A 15,444-nucleotide genomic window follows, 5' to 3' on the forward strand; every position below is an offset into this window, starting at 1 on the left:
GTGACAGTCCCCGTTGGATTTCTCCCGACCTAGTTGAATGATTATGATTATTATTATCACGATCATGATCGTCACCATGCCTCGGTCTCAGATTCTGGCCCTGGAGGCAGGTGCCATCCTCCCACCGGTGTCGGACAGGAGGCCGCCGTGGCCATGCGTTATCTGGGAGGCCCAGGTCAAGCTTGCCGGGAGTGTCAGGACTGGACAGACAGTCCGCTGCCCCCAGAGACCGGCCCCGGGGCGGGATGGAATGGGAAAAAACATTCGCCAGGATCCAGAAAATAAAGGACCATCAACCCAAAACATCCACCAGGCCCGCCTCACACCCCTCCGCTATCCCTCAAAACAAAAGAAAAATAAAAAAGAGCAGGCCCCTCTGCTCTGGAGGGAAACTTTCCTCGGGGGGGTGTAATAGCTGCCTGGGACAGGAGCCTGGGGTGGACACCGGGGATGGACATGGGGGGGAGGAGGGGGAGGAGCCCTCCTGGGAGCCGATGCCTCTCAGGGACGGGCTCAGCCCCTTCTCCGGCCAACCGGCCAAACCAACTCACCCCGAGGGACTCCAACCGCCTTGGGGATAGGAGGGGGAGGAGGAGGGAGGAGGAGGAGGGGGAAGAGGAGAGAGGAAGAGGAGGAGGGAGGAGGGGGAGGAGGAAATCAAGGACAAGGAGGGAGGAGGAAGAAAGAGGAGGGAGAAGGGGAAGGAAGGAGGAGGAAGAGGGAGGAGGAAGAAGGAGAAGGGAGGGGGGGAGGAGGAGGAGGAAGAAATCGAGGACAAGGAAGAGGAAGAAAGAGGAGGAGGGGGAAGAGGAGGAGATGGGGGAAGAGGAGGAGATCGAGGAGGAGGAGGGAGGAGGAGGAAGGAGGAGGGAAAAGGAGAAGGGAGGAGGGGGAGGAGGAGGAGGAAATCGAGGACAAGGAGGGAGGAGGAGAAAGGGAGGAGGGAGGAGGGAGAAGGAAGAAGAAAGAGGACGAGGGAGAAGGAGAAGAGAGGAGGGGGAAGAGGAGAAGATCGAGGAGGAGGAGGGAGAAGGAGAAGGACGGAGGAGAGGAGGAGGATGATCGAGGAGGAAGGAGGAGGAAGGAGAAGGAAGGAGGAGGAAGAGAGAGGAGGCGAGAGGAGGAGGAAGAGGAGGAAGAGAAGGAGCAGAAGGAAGAAGGAGGAGGAGGGAAGAGGGAGGATGAAGAGAAGGAGGAGGGAGGAGCGAGGAGGTGGAAGAGGAGGAGAGAGAAGGAGGAAGAGCAGGAGAAGGAGGAGGAGAGAGGAAGAGGAGGACGAGGAGAAGGGAGGAGGAAGGAGGGAGGAGGAGAAGAAAGAGGAGGGAGAGAAGGGAGGAGGAGGAGGAGGAGGAGGAGGAGGAAGAGAGAAGAGGAGGAGGAAGAGGAGGAGAAGGCAGGAGGAGGAGGGAGGAGGAGAAGGGAGGAGGGAAGGGGGGAGGAGGGAGAGGAGGAAGAAAAGCGGAGGAGGAGGAGGTCGCGGTGACGGGGACACCTCCCCCCGTCCCTCCGTCCGTGCAGGGCGAGGCGGAGGGCTCCCTGGGGCTGGGGACAAGTTGGGGCGACCGGCCTCCCCGGTGCGGGACAGCTGCCCCCCTCCTCTCCCCTCCCCTCCCCTCCCGTCCCCTCCCCTTCCTGCCCTCCCTCCCCGCACCCCCCCTTCCCCGTCCCCGCCGCCCCGCGCTCTGCAACGGCCACCGGCGGAGCGTCCCGCGCAGTGTGCGGCGCGCCGGCCCCCGGCCCCTCCCGCCCGTCGCCCCCGCGGCAGGAGGGGGTGCGGGGGTGCGGCGCTCGGCCGGGGCGGGCACCCGCCCCCTCCCGTCCCTTGCCCCCTCCCACCCCGCCGGGGCCCGGCTCCGGGTGCGAATTCGGCTGCGGCTGCGGGAGCGGGTCCATGCCTCCCACAGCCCGCCGGCCCGCGATGGAGCTCGGCCCCAACGGCCTGCTGGGCTACATCGAGGACCTGCAGGACCTGACGCTCACCGAGAGGCCGGTCCGCAGGAGTCTGAAGGTCAGGGAATCGCCCCCGGAGGACGGACGGACGGACGGACGGACCCCGGCACCCCCATCCCCCCCGTTCCCCCAGCCCCCCGGCCCCCTATCCCAGCTCCCCGGCCCCTCATCCCAGCCCCAGATCCCAGCTGCGGATCCCAGCCCCCCGGCCCCTCATCCCAGCCCCCGATCTCGGCCCCCGATCCCAGCTCCCCGGCCCCCTTTCCCAGCCCCCGATCCCAGCCCCCTGGACCCTTTTCCCAGCCCCCGCTCCCTGCCCCCTATCCCAGCCCCCCGGCTCCCGATCCCAGCCCCAGATCCCGGCCCCCGATCCCAGCCCCCGGCCCCTGATCCCAGCCCCAGATCCCAGCCGCGGATATCCCAGCCCCCAATCCCTGCCCCCGATCCCAGCCCCGGATTCCAGCCCCAATTCCAGCCCCCCGGCCCCTCTCTTCCCAGCTCCCGATCCCGGCCTCTCTGTTCCCAGCTCCCGATCCCGGCGTCCGATCCCAACCTCCGATCCCGGCCCCCGATCCCAGCCCCCGATCCCGGCCCCCGATCCCAGCCCTATTCCCTGCCCCATTCCCTGCCCACGGCCGGTCCCTTCCCAGCCGAAAGGGCCGCGGACCGAACCAGGACAGGCCTTCCTCCGGACCAACACAGTGCGGGAGCGGAGAGGGAGGACGGGGCCCGTAATTTTGGTTGGGAGTTAGTCCCCGACTTCCTTGGTGAGGTTCCCTTCCCTTTGATCCCCTGGACTGTGGCATTCCCTCCTCTAACTCCCCTCTCTTCACTGCTCTCCGTTGCCGCAGTTCCAGTTTTCGGTGGAGGGGCCCGGGAGGAAGGGGTTCCCTTCCAGGGTGTGGGGGGTCGAGTAGGAAAAGAGTTCCTCTCCAGAATATGGGGGTCGGGTAGGAAGGGAATTCTCTCTCCAGGCTGTGAGGGTCGGCTAGGAAGGGATTCCTTTCTAGGTTGTGGGAGTCGGGTAGGAAGGGAATTCTGTCTCCAGAGTGAGGGTCGGCTAGGAAGGGATTTCTTTCTAGGCTGTGGGGGTCGGGTAGGAAAGGTTTCCAGGGGTTGAGAGCCAGGAGGCAAGAGGGACAGAGGGCTGGGACGAGAGGGGAGAGGGCGGTGGGGGCGAAGTCCCCAGATGAAGGAAAAATATCTCTACCAAGAGTTGGGGGATGCTTTGGTGTGTGCTGGGGATTCAAGAGTCCCCTCTCCCGTCCCCGTTCTCCCCCAACCAACCCCCTTTTTCTGGCAAACCAGGACTCTCATCTCCGAAAGATTTCTGCTTTCTTTGCCTCCAAATCGATTTCATTAAAACCAAAAAAAAAAAAAAAACCCCTCCACAGTAGCTACCGAGGCTGCGGCAGTGATTCACCCTGCTGAGTTCCAAAAAGGTTTCAAGTAGATGGATGACTCTCCAGTCCGAGCCATTTGGGAAATCAGAGATCCGTCCTAGCCAACTCGAGGATGGTGCCTCTTCTACATAACCCGTATCTCCCACTTAACAGACGCCGGAAGAGATAGAAAGGCTGACGGTTGATGAAGAACTGAATGATATCGAGAGGGCCGTTTATCTGCTCAGGTATTTGGAAAAGTCTGTCCCATGACATGCCGTTCTCTGCGTCGGATGGGCTGAGCGGGTGTTATTAAAATGGCCTGCTCGAACTCTGCACCGATTCACTGAATTGATTTTGGAAAACCAGATGGGGTTATATTGTAAGTAGCAAAGAGATGCAAAGTGAGCAAATTTAGCTATCTTATGACTCAACTTATCAGATTTCAGTATTTTACAAAGGAAAAACAAAAACAGCCCCACAGATATGGCACCTCTTGTACTCACCGGACGCCCGTGAAAGCTGAGGCGGCTGCACCAAAAAAAAAAAAAAAAAAAGGAAAATCCATACAGTCGGTTCACATGAGACCAATGCGGCCATGTAGCTTCCTGTACAGAGAGGGTCTAGCGTTCGTTTTCACATCAATCAATCAGTGGTATTTATTGAGCGCTTACTGTGTGCACAGCACTGTACTAAGCCCTTAGGAGAGTACTGTACGACAGGATTAGTAGTCACGTTCCCTGCCCAGACTTTAATGAAAATAAATTATAGATATGTACAGAGGTGCTGAGGATTGTGGTGAACAGCAAATGCTTAAAGAGAAACAGTATGGCTTAGTGGATAGAGCATGGGCCTGAGAGTCAGAAGGACCTGGGTTATAATCATGACTCTGCCACATGTCTGCTATGTGACCTTGGGCAATTCATTTAACTTTTCTGGGCCTCAGTTACCTCATCTATAAAATGGTGAATTAATAATAATAATAATTTTGGTATTTGTTAAGCACTTACTATGTGCAGAGCACTGTTCTAAGCGCTGGAGTAGACACAGGGTAATCAGGTTGTCCCACATGAGGCTCATAGTTAATCCCCATTTTACAGATGAGGGAACTGAGGCACAGAGAAGTTAAGTGACTTGCCCACAGTCACACAGCTGACAAGTGGTAGAGCCGGGAGTCGAACTCATGACCTCTGACTCTGAAGTCCAGGCTCTTTCCACTGTGCCACGCTGCTTCTCTAAGACTGTGAGCCTCATGTGGGACAGGGACTGTGTCCAACCTGATTAACTTGTGTCTACCACAGCACTTAGAACAGTGCGTGGCACATAGTAAGCACTCAACAAGCACCATATTAGTAATAATATTAATTTTAATATAATGGAAAAATTACATTATTATTATTATTGTTATTGTTATTATTAAAGGGTACAGTTCCAACTGCACAGGCAGAAGGGAGAGAGAGTTGGAGAAAAGAGAGCTTTGTCCGGGAAGGCCCCTTGGAGGAGATGTGACTTTGAGGGTTTGAAGGTGGGGAGAGTGGTGGTCTGCCATATATGAAGTGGGAGGGAGTTCCAGGCCAGAGGGAGGACATAGGTAATGGGTGGGAAGATGAAGACTTCTGTATTGGCCAGGTCGAGGGGTAGGTAGGCTGGGCTGATCGACATGTTCTGAAGTCAGTCTTGCATTTCCTCTTATCGAAAGGAGAGGTCGGGGCTGGAGAGATGGATTTGGAAATCGGCCCTGTAGAAACGGTAGTCAAAGCTGTGGGAGCAAATAGGCTCTCACGGTGAATCCACAGTGGGTCCACAGCATCAGAGGGTGGCTGAGCGGATGAGGAGGATTAGGGTGGAGTAGAAGCCCTCGGATTTAGCAAGTAGGAAGTCGTCAGTGATCTTAGAGAAGACCATTTCAATGGAGAGGATGGGGGCTTGGAGGAGGGGGAATCTGAAAGAGGGGGATGGGGGTGGTGGGAGGGTGTGAAAGAGGTGGTGGGGCCAAGAAGGAATCTGAATCCTCCCCCTTTCCTGGAGAGTGTTGGGGAGTGGGAGAAAATGAGGTCTTCTTGGGAAAAAGCGGCAGTTGAGATGACATCATCTGGGGATAGCTAGGTTTTGGGGATGACGAGGAGGATTGGGTCGGGAAAGGGTCTAGGATGAAGGGACTCTTTTTTAAGACGGAGTGGGGGTTCCATGGAAAACACTTGCCCGGGGCTGAGAGAAAGGGGACAGGAAGGAGTCAGATTCATTCATTCATTCAATACTATTTATTGAGCGCTTATTATGTGCAGAGCACTGTACTAAGCACTTGGAATGTACAATTCAGCAACAGATAAAGACAATCCCTGCCCATTGACGGGCTTAAGTCTAATCGGGGGAGACAGACAGATAAAAACAATAGTAATGAATAGAATCAAGGGGATGTATATCTCATTAACAAAATAAATAGGGTAATAAAAACATATACAAATGAGCAGACAAGCACATTGCTGAGGGGAGGGAAAGGGAGGGGGGAGGAACAGAGGGAAACGGGGGGAAAGGAGCTTAGCTGAGGGGAGGTGAAGCGGGGGGCAGAGAGGCAGCAGAGGGAAAAGGGGAAGCTCAGTCTGGGAAGGCCTCTTGGAGGAGGTGAGCTCTCAGTAGGGCTTTGAAGAGGGGAAGAGAGTTTGGCGGAGGTGAGGAGGGACGGCGTTCCAGGACAGTGGGCGGATGTGGGCCAGGGGTCAACGGCGGGATAGGCGAGAACGGGGGACAGTGAGGAGGTGGGTGGCAGAGGAGCGGAGCCTACTGGGTGAGTAGTAGAAAGAGAGAGGGGAGGAGAGATAGGAGGGGGCAAGGTGATGGAGAGCCTTGTAGCCTAGAGTGAGAAGTTTTTGTTTTGTGCGGAGGTTGATAGGCAACCACTGGAGGTTTTTAAGAAGGGGAGTGACATGCCCAAAGCGTTTCTGCAGGAAGATGAGCCGGGCAGCGGAATGAAGAATAGACCGGAGCGGGGAGAGACAGGAGGAAGGGAGATTGGAGAGAAGGCTGACAATAATCCAGCCGGAATATTATGAGAGCCTATACCAGTAAGAAAGCCGTTTGGGTGGAGAGGAAAGGGCGGATCTTGGCGATAAGATCCAGATGAGAGTGAGCCGTTGGGGGGGCGTTGGGGAGGGGGATGAAGGGTGTTTCTGGGAAGGAAGGATGGAGATGGGCTGATTAGGGGAAGGGGATTGAGGGGATTAGATAAAGTCAGAGAAGTTATAACCCTAAAAGAGAGGCTGTTGGCTGCAGTGACAGCATAATGCCAAGTGGAGGGAAGTGATTAAGCCCTGAAGAGAGGTATTTCTCCTTCCTGTGCTAAAATGGAGTTGTTCTGAATACCTGACCGTACTGGAAGCAGGTGTCAGAGAAAACACAAGAGTTTTTGAAGACTTATTTCTAGAGTGAGAGGATCGAAGCCTGCATGCCAGAGGATTTTAACCCCTCTGATTCATGTCAGCAACATCTCTCTGAATCGGAAGCATTTCTTTAGATTTAGGGAAGGGGTCTGGTCAAAAACCTATCATTCTTTCATGGTACGATTGTGAAGGGGCTAGTATGTCGGGTGTCGATGTATGCCTCTCTGGAAAAGTTGGTGACCGTGAAATTGGGTCTGTGAGATGCTTGGATCGTGGAGATATCGAAGCTGGAGATGTGGATTTGATTTCAATGCTGTGAATTTGGTGTTTGGGTATGAGGCTTGACCGATATGTTCCATGGACTCAGACTGTAAAGGCATTTCAAATGATCACATGGGCATAATGTGTTGGAAGAAAACAGAGCGAAAGGACCAGATGCATTAATAAAGGACCAGATGCATTAATCCAGATTGGACCCCAAGATGGGTTTGGACCTCCCTTCTGTAAGTGCACAATAAATGTGATTGATTGGATGGTGAGGGCTAACAATAGAGCTCAATAAGAACTGAGATCCACAATTTAAGTGGCACCCATACGACTGCTCACAGCCTTAGAGTGCATACTTAGGTGCTTCCACAAAGATTTGAGGGTATCCCCATGGTCCGACCTCCTTGGGTTCTTTCTGGAACGGTAAATCAAAAGGGGACAGTTAATTCTCAAGGAGTATGAATTCAATGCAGGTTCAGATCCTTTCCTTCTGGAAGTTCTGGCTTACGCATGATGGGCTTCTGCCACCTTAATGAATTCTTCTGGGGACTTGATAGGTATATCAAGTCTTATTGTTTCAGTCTGACCCTATAAGATGATCTCTTATAATCAGAGGTTCGCACCTTCTCCTTAAATTGAAGTTGTTTGCAATTTCCTGTCCATACCTCCTAATGAGGCCCTCCATCGGGGTTGATCCGAACCCTGTCCTGCAGCAAAGTCTTCTCATCTGTTGAGTTGGAAGCTCCTTCGTGAAGTCACCCTCGTTGCTCTGGACCTCTCAGACCACTCACTGCCTAATGCCAGCAGCGAAAATACCCCTGGAGCCCTGGACTGTCTGAGATTCGCTCATCTCTTTTCAGATTTCCCAGGGAAAGAAGGTAGTTCATCACAAAAGAGACGGCTCCTTTGATTGAGTCACAGCTTATATCACTGGAGTGACTCTGCCAAGGAGGCTCCTCTCTCAGGCCCAACTGGCCATTGGCAGTGGTCTCTCCGGGCAGGTGGAGTTCACAGTTTGGTGCCATCCTCTTTGGACTCTGGAGGAGGGCTGCCATGATATCCGAACCCCTGATGGGAGCTGGAGGCCATTCCATCAAGATGGATCCTCATCTTCCAGTGCGAAGTCTGACCGAAATGTTCAAGATGTGGGGAGGCAAGCTGTGTACCTGGGAGAGCCCAGGCCTCTGACCCCAGTCAGATACAGGGAGACAGGGCATGGGGCAGGATTAGAGAGGAACTCTGCCAGTTAAAGAGTCCAGTGGCCAGGACTGGTGAGGAGCCAGACTCCATACCCTGAGGGGAAGAAGGATGGGAGCCCGAGATGCCTATGGGGAAGTTAGGAGGGTCCTGGAGGTGGGAAGTAGTAAATCTGGGAAAAGGTGGGTTGAAGTGAATTAGTTAGAATCTGTTACCTCGCTCTCAACTTTATAGTTGAGATCTCGGATCTTGCAGTCTGCCTGTAGTAAGGACCGGAGGAGTTGCATGGATCTGAGGAGCTGCGGGCATGGAGACTAGCTCTTGGCCAGTGGGCTTCCCATAGCAGGGTTCGTGCGGGGGAGGTGATCCCTGATGACCCCTGTGCCTTGGGGGAGAAATCTGGGCTTCAGTCAAAGAGTGGTGTGATGACAGGGGGTTCAGAGAATGGGATGCCCCTAAAACCTGTGTAGGAGGACCAGGGGGCTCTTGGATCCAGCAGTGGCCACCTGGGGTGCTCCTAGAGTGACTATGTGGGCTCTTTTGGCCTGAATTTGGGGCTGAAAACCCCCAGTGACACCATGGAGGAGCAGAACGTTTGGCCCGGGGACCACAGTGGGTCCCAAGGATGAGATCTGGAGGTGAGGGAGTTTGTGGTGAATGGGAGTTTTTGCTGACAAAAAGAAAACATTTGCCAAGATCATTAAAGATATGTGTAGTCAGTGGGGAGAAGGGGGAGAAGGATGGGGGCAGTGCGGGGGTAAACTCTGACAGCTATCCACACTGCTGATGTGTTGGAGGCAGAGCCAGGAAGGAATTTCCCATGGGGAGGGGGATGCAGGGAGTGCCGGACAGAAACATCATGGAGATTGGAATCTCTGAGGGTCAGAGGAGGAGAAAGGAAGGAGAGCAGTGAGTGACATTTGAGTAGGACAACACAGGATGTGAGGGGAGAGATGGGGAAGGGGGCAAGGGAAGGGTGAGAGTGCGGAAGTGGCCCCAGGGCAAAATGCGGAGGAGAGACAGGGCCCCCTGGTGAGTGAGCCCCAGGGAGAAGGTGTCATTCAGATGAAGTCTGTGTTTCTGCAACGAAATGGGGAGGAGCGAGAAGAGTGGGAAGGAGTCGATGAGGAGTGAGGTTGAGGAGGGTCCCTGGCCATGGGAGCAGATTTCCTTTACATGAGATGGGTCGGGTGGCCTCTTGGGTGTCTGTGGGGGTGACTCAGAGGTCCCAGTTGACATTTTGGAGTCTTTTGAGGGACGCGTGTAATTAAAGTAAGAAATCTCTGAATCGAAAAGGGCAGGTGGCAGTGCAGATTGCAAAGTGCCACGGAAGTCACAGATAGAAAAATGCATAGAAAACAAGTATCAGAATCCTCTTTTGTCTTTTGCTGCAGATCTGAAAGTTTCACGTCTGACTCACCAGTACCAACTAATCATCAAATGATTTCAGTGGTTTTGTAATATGTTGATAAGGAGGCAGATTAAATCATTAAACAGCTCAAAAGTGAGATGGGGAACAGGAATCTGAGCCATACCTAATCGAGGTGCACCTTTTCTATTTTCTGAAGTTGCGGTCAAGATGTCCAAGGAACCAGCGTGTTTGCCAGCCTTCCTCACCTGACACAACAGGATCCTGCGGAGACACTGCGGAGGGTCTTGCCCAAAGCCAGAGTAAGCTTGTGTGAGAGGTGGGCCGGGAGCATCTGAAGGGTGAGAAGCGCTGGATGTGAGGGTTGGTCTGCGCCAGCTGCTGGATGCGGCCCAGGGTTTGACGGAAGATCCTTTCCGCTGAGTGAATGAGGTTTGGGGGGTGTCCCCTCACTCGTTTCTGGGGCATTGCACAATCTGAATCAGAATTACGTCCCACCTTTTATATGGGAATAGTTACATGGGAATAGTTTGAGCTTAGTTATCCATTGGGTTCCTAGCCTTTGTAGTATAAGATCATCCTAGCTTCACTGTTAAGTTAAAGTTTACGTATCAACAGCTATACTGTTTTCTCCCAAGTGCTTAGTACAGTGCTCTGCATACAACAAGGGCTCAATAAATACGATTGATAAATGAGGTCAGAAATGGTCCCCATCCCACATTGGACCCACAGACTCCTCCCCCTGCAATAACTAAAAAACTGTCTCAAACACCATTCAAGGCACTGGGGTAGACACATAGTGAGTGCTTAACACATAATGCCATGAGAACAATAATAATCCATTACCATAAACGTTGCGCTCCCTACCAGCATCTAACCTTTTGGCCAACGAATGACTCTGTGCAGAGGAAACGTGAAATGAACCCCTCCTGTAGGATGAGCCATTTGAACTCTGACACCTTCAGGTATCAGGGTTGAGCCAATTTCACCTCTATCCCTAACCCTTTTTGGGATCAGTCAGCATGCCATGGTAATATTCAGACCATTCAGATGCTAGATGTGATCTGAAATGCCAGACCCTCTAGAGGCTCCTTCCTTGCACTCACAGCAATTCTGCAAATGGTCTTTGGATAGCAAAGCTCCTGAATCCATAAATGAGAAGTCTGCCTGTAGACTTTGAATGACTCACTTCTACTGCACCTAGCCACACCTGGCATTGGTGGCCCATGTGACCCCGGCTTTGGGGTGAGGCAGAACAGGTCTCCAAATCTGGGCTTGGAGTTGAATTTATCTTGATAATATTTATGCCAGACTACTTGTTTTGTTTTGTTCTGTTTTGCTTTGTTGTCTGTCTCCCCCGTTTAGTCTGTGAGCCCATTGTTAGGCAGGGATTGTCTCTGTTACCAAATTGTACTTTCCAAACGCTTAGCACAGTGCTCTGCACAAAGTAAGCACTCAATAAATACGATTGAATGAATGAATGAATGACTTCTGGCTCTTGAGATCATGACCCTCTGATGGGAGGCGGGCACCTACCTGTGAACTCGGGGTGACTCCAGACCCTTCCTGGATTGGGACTGGGACTCATCCCATTCTTCCATGACTGAACACTCTGATCTTTTGTGTCCCATTTCATTGAGAATTGTCCTTGAGCCAGTCCTGACTTTAGGATCCTGGAGGCGATGGGAGAATTGGGATGCTTTCTCTGGGTAACCTGATCTCATCCCCCACCCTGGGTAGTGGAGCCCTTACTGGGATGAGCTGGGTGGCAGCCTGAACCTTCTGGGGCCAAGATGTCGGCAGAGGTGTTTCCCCCCCGATCTCTTCCCCCCACCTCATTCCATCTTCCCGGAAATGGCATAGACATTGTTCCCTCCCTGGGAGGTCTGATGCCGATGCTCGATCCGACAAGAAGAGAAATATTTTCTAAGCCAGGCCCAATGATGGGGAGTGCAAGTGACAAAGAGGAATGCTGGCCAATGAGAGGGGAAATCAGACCCTGGGCCAAAAAACCAAACCAACCTCTGGAACTCATTTCCTAAAGGGTAGCTGAGCATTCTGCAATGAACGTGAAACCTTTCGTTCGGTAAATATGACTGTCATCCCAAATCGTGCCAGGCTCCATGTGCTCTTCCGGGGGGCCAGTGATTGGAATTCATTTCCTGACGTTCCTCATGTGGGATGGCCTTTGCGAGATGTTGAGCTGATTCCGGGGGGAGAAGGGATGGTGATAGATGTCGGGTGGGAGCAGGTTTTTTCCGAGGAACCCCGATCACATCCTCCTTGTTGCCCCAATCTGGTTGGTGATGTTCCTTGGAATGTCTGGGCAGTCCTGGGCAGCTCTGGATGGGCTGCCAGAGCAGAGGGCATCCTTTTCCTTTCTGTGCACACAGGAGGTGCTGCAAAGCGCAGGGGTGGAGACGCAACTGACGGCTGCAGCATCCTTTCTGACCATCCTGAGAGAGGAATCCTTATCTGTCCAAACCTATTCCCGCGCCTTCCTCCCTATCATCTTGCAGCACCTGGAGCACAGAGATGCAGGTCAGCACCTTGCTAGGCTGGGATGCTCTTGATGTCTTCTGGTGTTTTGGCCCTCCAGGGCTGTCACCAGCCAAGCCCCATGAAAGGGAGTGGCCTCAATTAGGCCACAGCATCGTTCAGACAGTGAAACGCTGTCTCGATTGAATGCTCTCCGGATTGTTCACTGCCCTGTGTTGAGGTGTTGTCTCTGTGCGTTATGATGGATGCCGCAGTCTTCTTGTGGCCCTACCATCTGGATGAATTGGGGAGTCAGCGGGAAGGTGGGTGGAACTCTGGGAAGGGTCGAAATTCTCAGTCATTTTGCCTGCGATGATAGCCGGGGAATATTCTTGAAGCTAAGGATTCAGATAAAGGGACCCTCCATTTTGGGCATTCCGTATGACATCGGAGAAGTCATTGGATGCACGTATATGGGGCCCGAGTTTGAGATTTGAAAGATGGGATTGTGGTTGACGTGTGGTATCCTTGATCTGACAGGTGTTGGAAATGCATGGCTGGAAACTCTGCTGGCGGTTATAGAAACTCTGCCTAAGGACACTGTGAGACGTGAGGTAAAGATATTAAACACTTTGTTCGACCTTTCACCCACTAAAGCCCTCAAAGCCCCACTCTGCCTACTGCTGGTTTTCATGACTCTGTCATCCCATCACATCGTGTCTCCCTGTGTGGGATTGGAGGTCCCACTGCTGTTTGGGAGTGGCAGCCGAGGGGGTCTCCTGGGGATTTTCTGGTGTTTGGGATGGGGGTGGTACTTTTTTTCCTGTAGTTTTGCTGATCCTCCTTCTTTCCTCAGGCTTCACTCTTCCCCCCGTCTCCATTCCCCACTCTATCCTTCCCCCCCCCGCCACACCACACACACTTACTACCATCACCATTTCCAAGCTCTCCAAGTCGGAGCTGGAAATCCTCTGGTTGTTGACTCCGCCTGGGGGTTGGGGGCCGGGACTACATGGGGTCACTGATCCCGAGGAGGATTTTCGATGGTGAATCAACTTTTACCATGGGAGGGGCATCAGGACGGTACCTGAGGATGATCTTGTTAGAGAGTGTCGTGGGGCACAAGGGATGTAGACCCATCCGTAGGCCCTGGGCACCTCTCCAGCTCTCAGGCCGATCTCCTTTGGTCCTGGAGGAAGCTGACCCAGGTACCCAGGTCTGCATGCCTTCTTATGCTGGTATTTGTTAAGCTCTTACTATGTGCCGAGCACTGTTTTAGCCTTCTGGGAATTAAGATCAAATCCATGGGAAAGATGATTCTCCCCGTGATCAGGAAGGTGACAGCCTTCAAGACCCCGGAGGCCCCACTACGGATGGCTGGAGTGCCAGCTGGAGCTCACCCAATACCCATCACCAGTTCTGAATCTTTGATTGGAGTAGGGACTGAAGGTGGCAGTGGGGGTGGCTGTCCAACATTCAGCCGACTACCTCTCATGCGGGTCAGAGACCCAATCCTCCTTCAGTGGGGAAGGAGGTCATTTGTATCCCAAGGGAACCGTGAGACAAAAGGCTCTGAGCCCTTGAGGAATGGATCTGGGTGGTTACATATGCCTCTGTTTTCTGGTGACTATGGGCCGGGCCATGCCATCCTTGATCCAGATCTGATCTGTGCCTTCACTGTTTTGGGAAGTCTCCCCACCCTTTGGGTGTTCTATCCCAAGGATGAGAGGATCCAGAGGCATCCCAGAATGCCACTGTGGTGGTCTTTCCCCTCCTGGCAGGACGGTTCAATCCATCTGGTTTCAGCCGAGGTTTGCAGTGCACTAGCATGAAATGTGAAGGTCAGAGTCCAGATGTCTAGAGAGATAACAATAATAATAATGTTGGTATTTGTTAAGCGCCTACTATATGCCAAGCACTGTTCTAAATGCTGGGGTAGATACAAGGTAATCAGGTTGTCCCAGGTGGGTTTCACAGTCTTCATCCCCATTTGACAGATGAGGTAACTGAGGCACAGAGAAGTTAAGTGACTTGCCCAAGGACATGCAACTGACAAATGGTGGAGGCGGAATTAGAGTCCACAACCTCTGACTCCCAAGTCTGGGCTCTTTTCACTAAGCCATGCTGCTTCTCCATTTGGGCGGGACTGAGTGTCCACACCTGGTCCCGATGCAGATAATGCCCCTTTCTGGAGGCGGTGGGAGATGGGAGCCATCTGATGCAGGGTACCGTGGAGGGACCGGGTGTAGCTCGCGTGTTGATCCCTTGCTGGGTTTTCATCCATAGATCCTGAGCCCACTAATCTCCAAGGCGCAGCTCTCCCAGACACTTCGGTCCCGCTTGATGAACTGTCAGATTCTAGGAAGATTGGCCAACAGATTTGAAGCCCACACGTAAGCCTCTGGTGGAGGGAAAGCTCCAACATGGATGTTTGGTATCCCTCGACTGGATCGGATCCCCCCTCTTCACATCAGACTTGGATGACCACATCATCTCAACCCAGTAGATTGGCTCATTCTTGGTGTGATTTTTGTGTGGTCTGACTTGTCTCCCTGCCTGTCTTTTGGGTTAACTCCCTTGTATATCTCTGGCCCAATTATCTCCTTGGAGGTGAGGTGGTGGTGGGCAAAGTCTCTTCTGACAGGAGGCAGGGCATGGTGGCAGGAAACGTGCACCCATCGGAGCTTCTGCTTTTTTTCAGGCTCAAGAGGGAGATCCTGCCCCTGGTGAGGTCACTCTGCCAAGACGTCGAACATGAGGTGCGATCTTGCATGTGCCGGCAGCTGGAGATGGTCGCCCGGGGCGTCGGGTGAGCCCCGCTGAGATCGTAGAGACCGTCGGCCTCGCGCTCGCGGCCAGTGCCCCGCGCTCGACCGATGAAGGGCCCTTTGACTTGGAGGTGCGCGGGGCTGTCTCTCGCATCCCCCGACTTGTGGGCATGAAGACCGCCAGTGGCGGGTGGAAACGGCCTGGGGCCACTGGAGTAAGCAGCATGAGAGGGGCTGGCCCAGGCCAGAGACGGAGGCCTATGGGATGGAACCGCTACCCCTCCCGAGCTGGGGGACCATGACAGCTGGAATGCCGGGTCGGGACCGACTCTGTCATTTCTGGGCTAGGGGGAGCCTGGGGAGGATCATTTTGTAGTTGGGGCTGACTTGTGGGGTGGGGGTCCCTCAGGGCAGACCTAGACCAGTCCTGCCTTCGCCCCTAGAGTAGGACGTGAACTGACCATCCTCTGGAGGTGAGATCTGGGACCGGGCTGGGGGTCGGTTGAGAATTTGTCCCTTCCCACCCCCAAGATCAGCCCAGAACTAGTCACGGATGTGGAGGGGACAGAGGAGGGGATAGGACATGTAGGAGAGGAGTGCTATGCTATGCTCATCTCCCCATTGAATCTTGGGCTTGGGGGGGGAAGAGGCCGATG

At 53.6% G+C, this 15,444-nt stretch overlaps 1 protein-coding gene across 3 annotated transcripts in view; it reads left to right on the forward strand.

Annotated features, from left to right (window-relative positions):
• The first annotated feature begins 1,669 nt into the window (after nt 1-1,669).
• PPP4R4 (protein phosphatase 4 regulatory subunit 4) overlaps nt 1,670-15,444 on the forward strand; it is a 46,778-nt gene continuing 33,003 nt past the window's right edge. For all 3 annotated transcript variants that reach the window (XM_029060478.1, XM_029060468.2, XM_029060460.2), the window contains exons 1-7: nt 1,670-2,008; nt 3,507-3,580; nt 9,742-9,844; nt 11,936-12,083; nt 12,561-12,634; nt 14,307-14,413; nt 14,722-14,829. In XM_029060478.1, coding sequence (XP_028916311.1) covers nt 1,892-2,008; nt 3,507-3,580; nt 9,742-9,844; nt 11,936-12,083; nt 12,561-12,634; nt 14,307-14,413; nt 14,722-14,829 — 731 coding nt within the window. In that variant the 5' untranslated portion in view covers nt 1,670-1,891. The remainder of the gene's footprint in view (nt 2,009-3,506; nt 3,581-9,741; nt 9,845-11,935; nt 12,084-12,560; nt 12,635-14,306; nt 14,414-14,721; nt 14,830-15,444) is intronic.

This window comes from Ornithorhynchus anatinus, chromosome 1 (genome assembly GCF_004115215.2).
Source record: "Ornithorhynchus anatinus isolate Pmale09 chromosome 1, mOrnAna1.pri.v4, whole genome shotgun sequence".
Lineage (NCBI taxonomy): Eukaryota > Metazoa > Chordata > Mammalia > Monotremata > Ornithorhynchidae > Ornithorhynchus > Ornithorhynchus anatinus.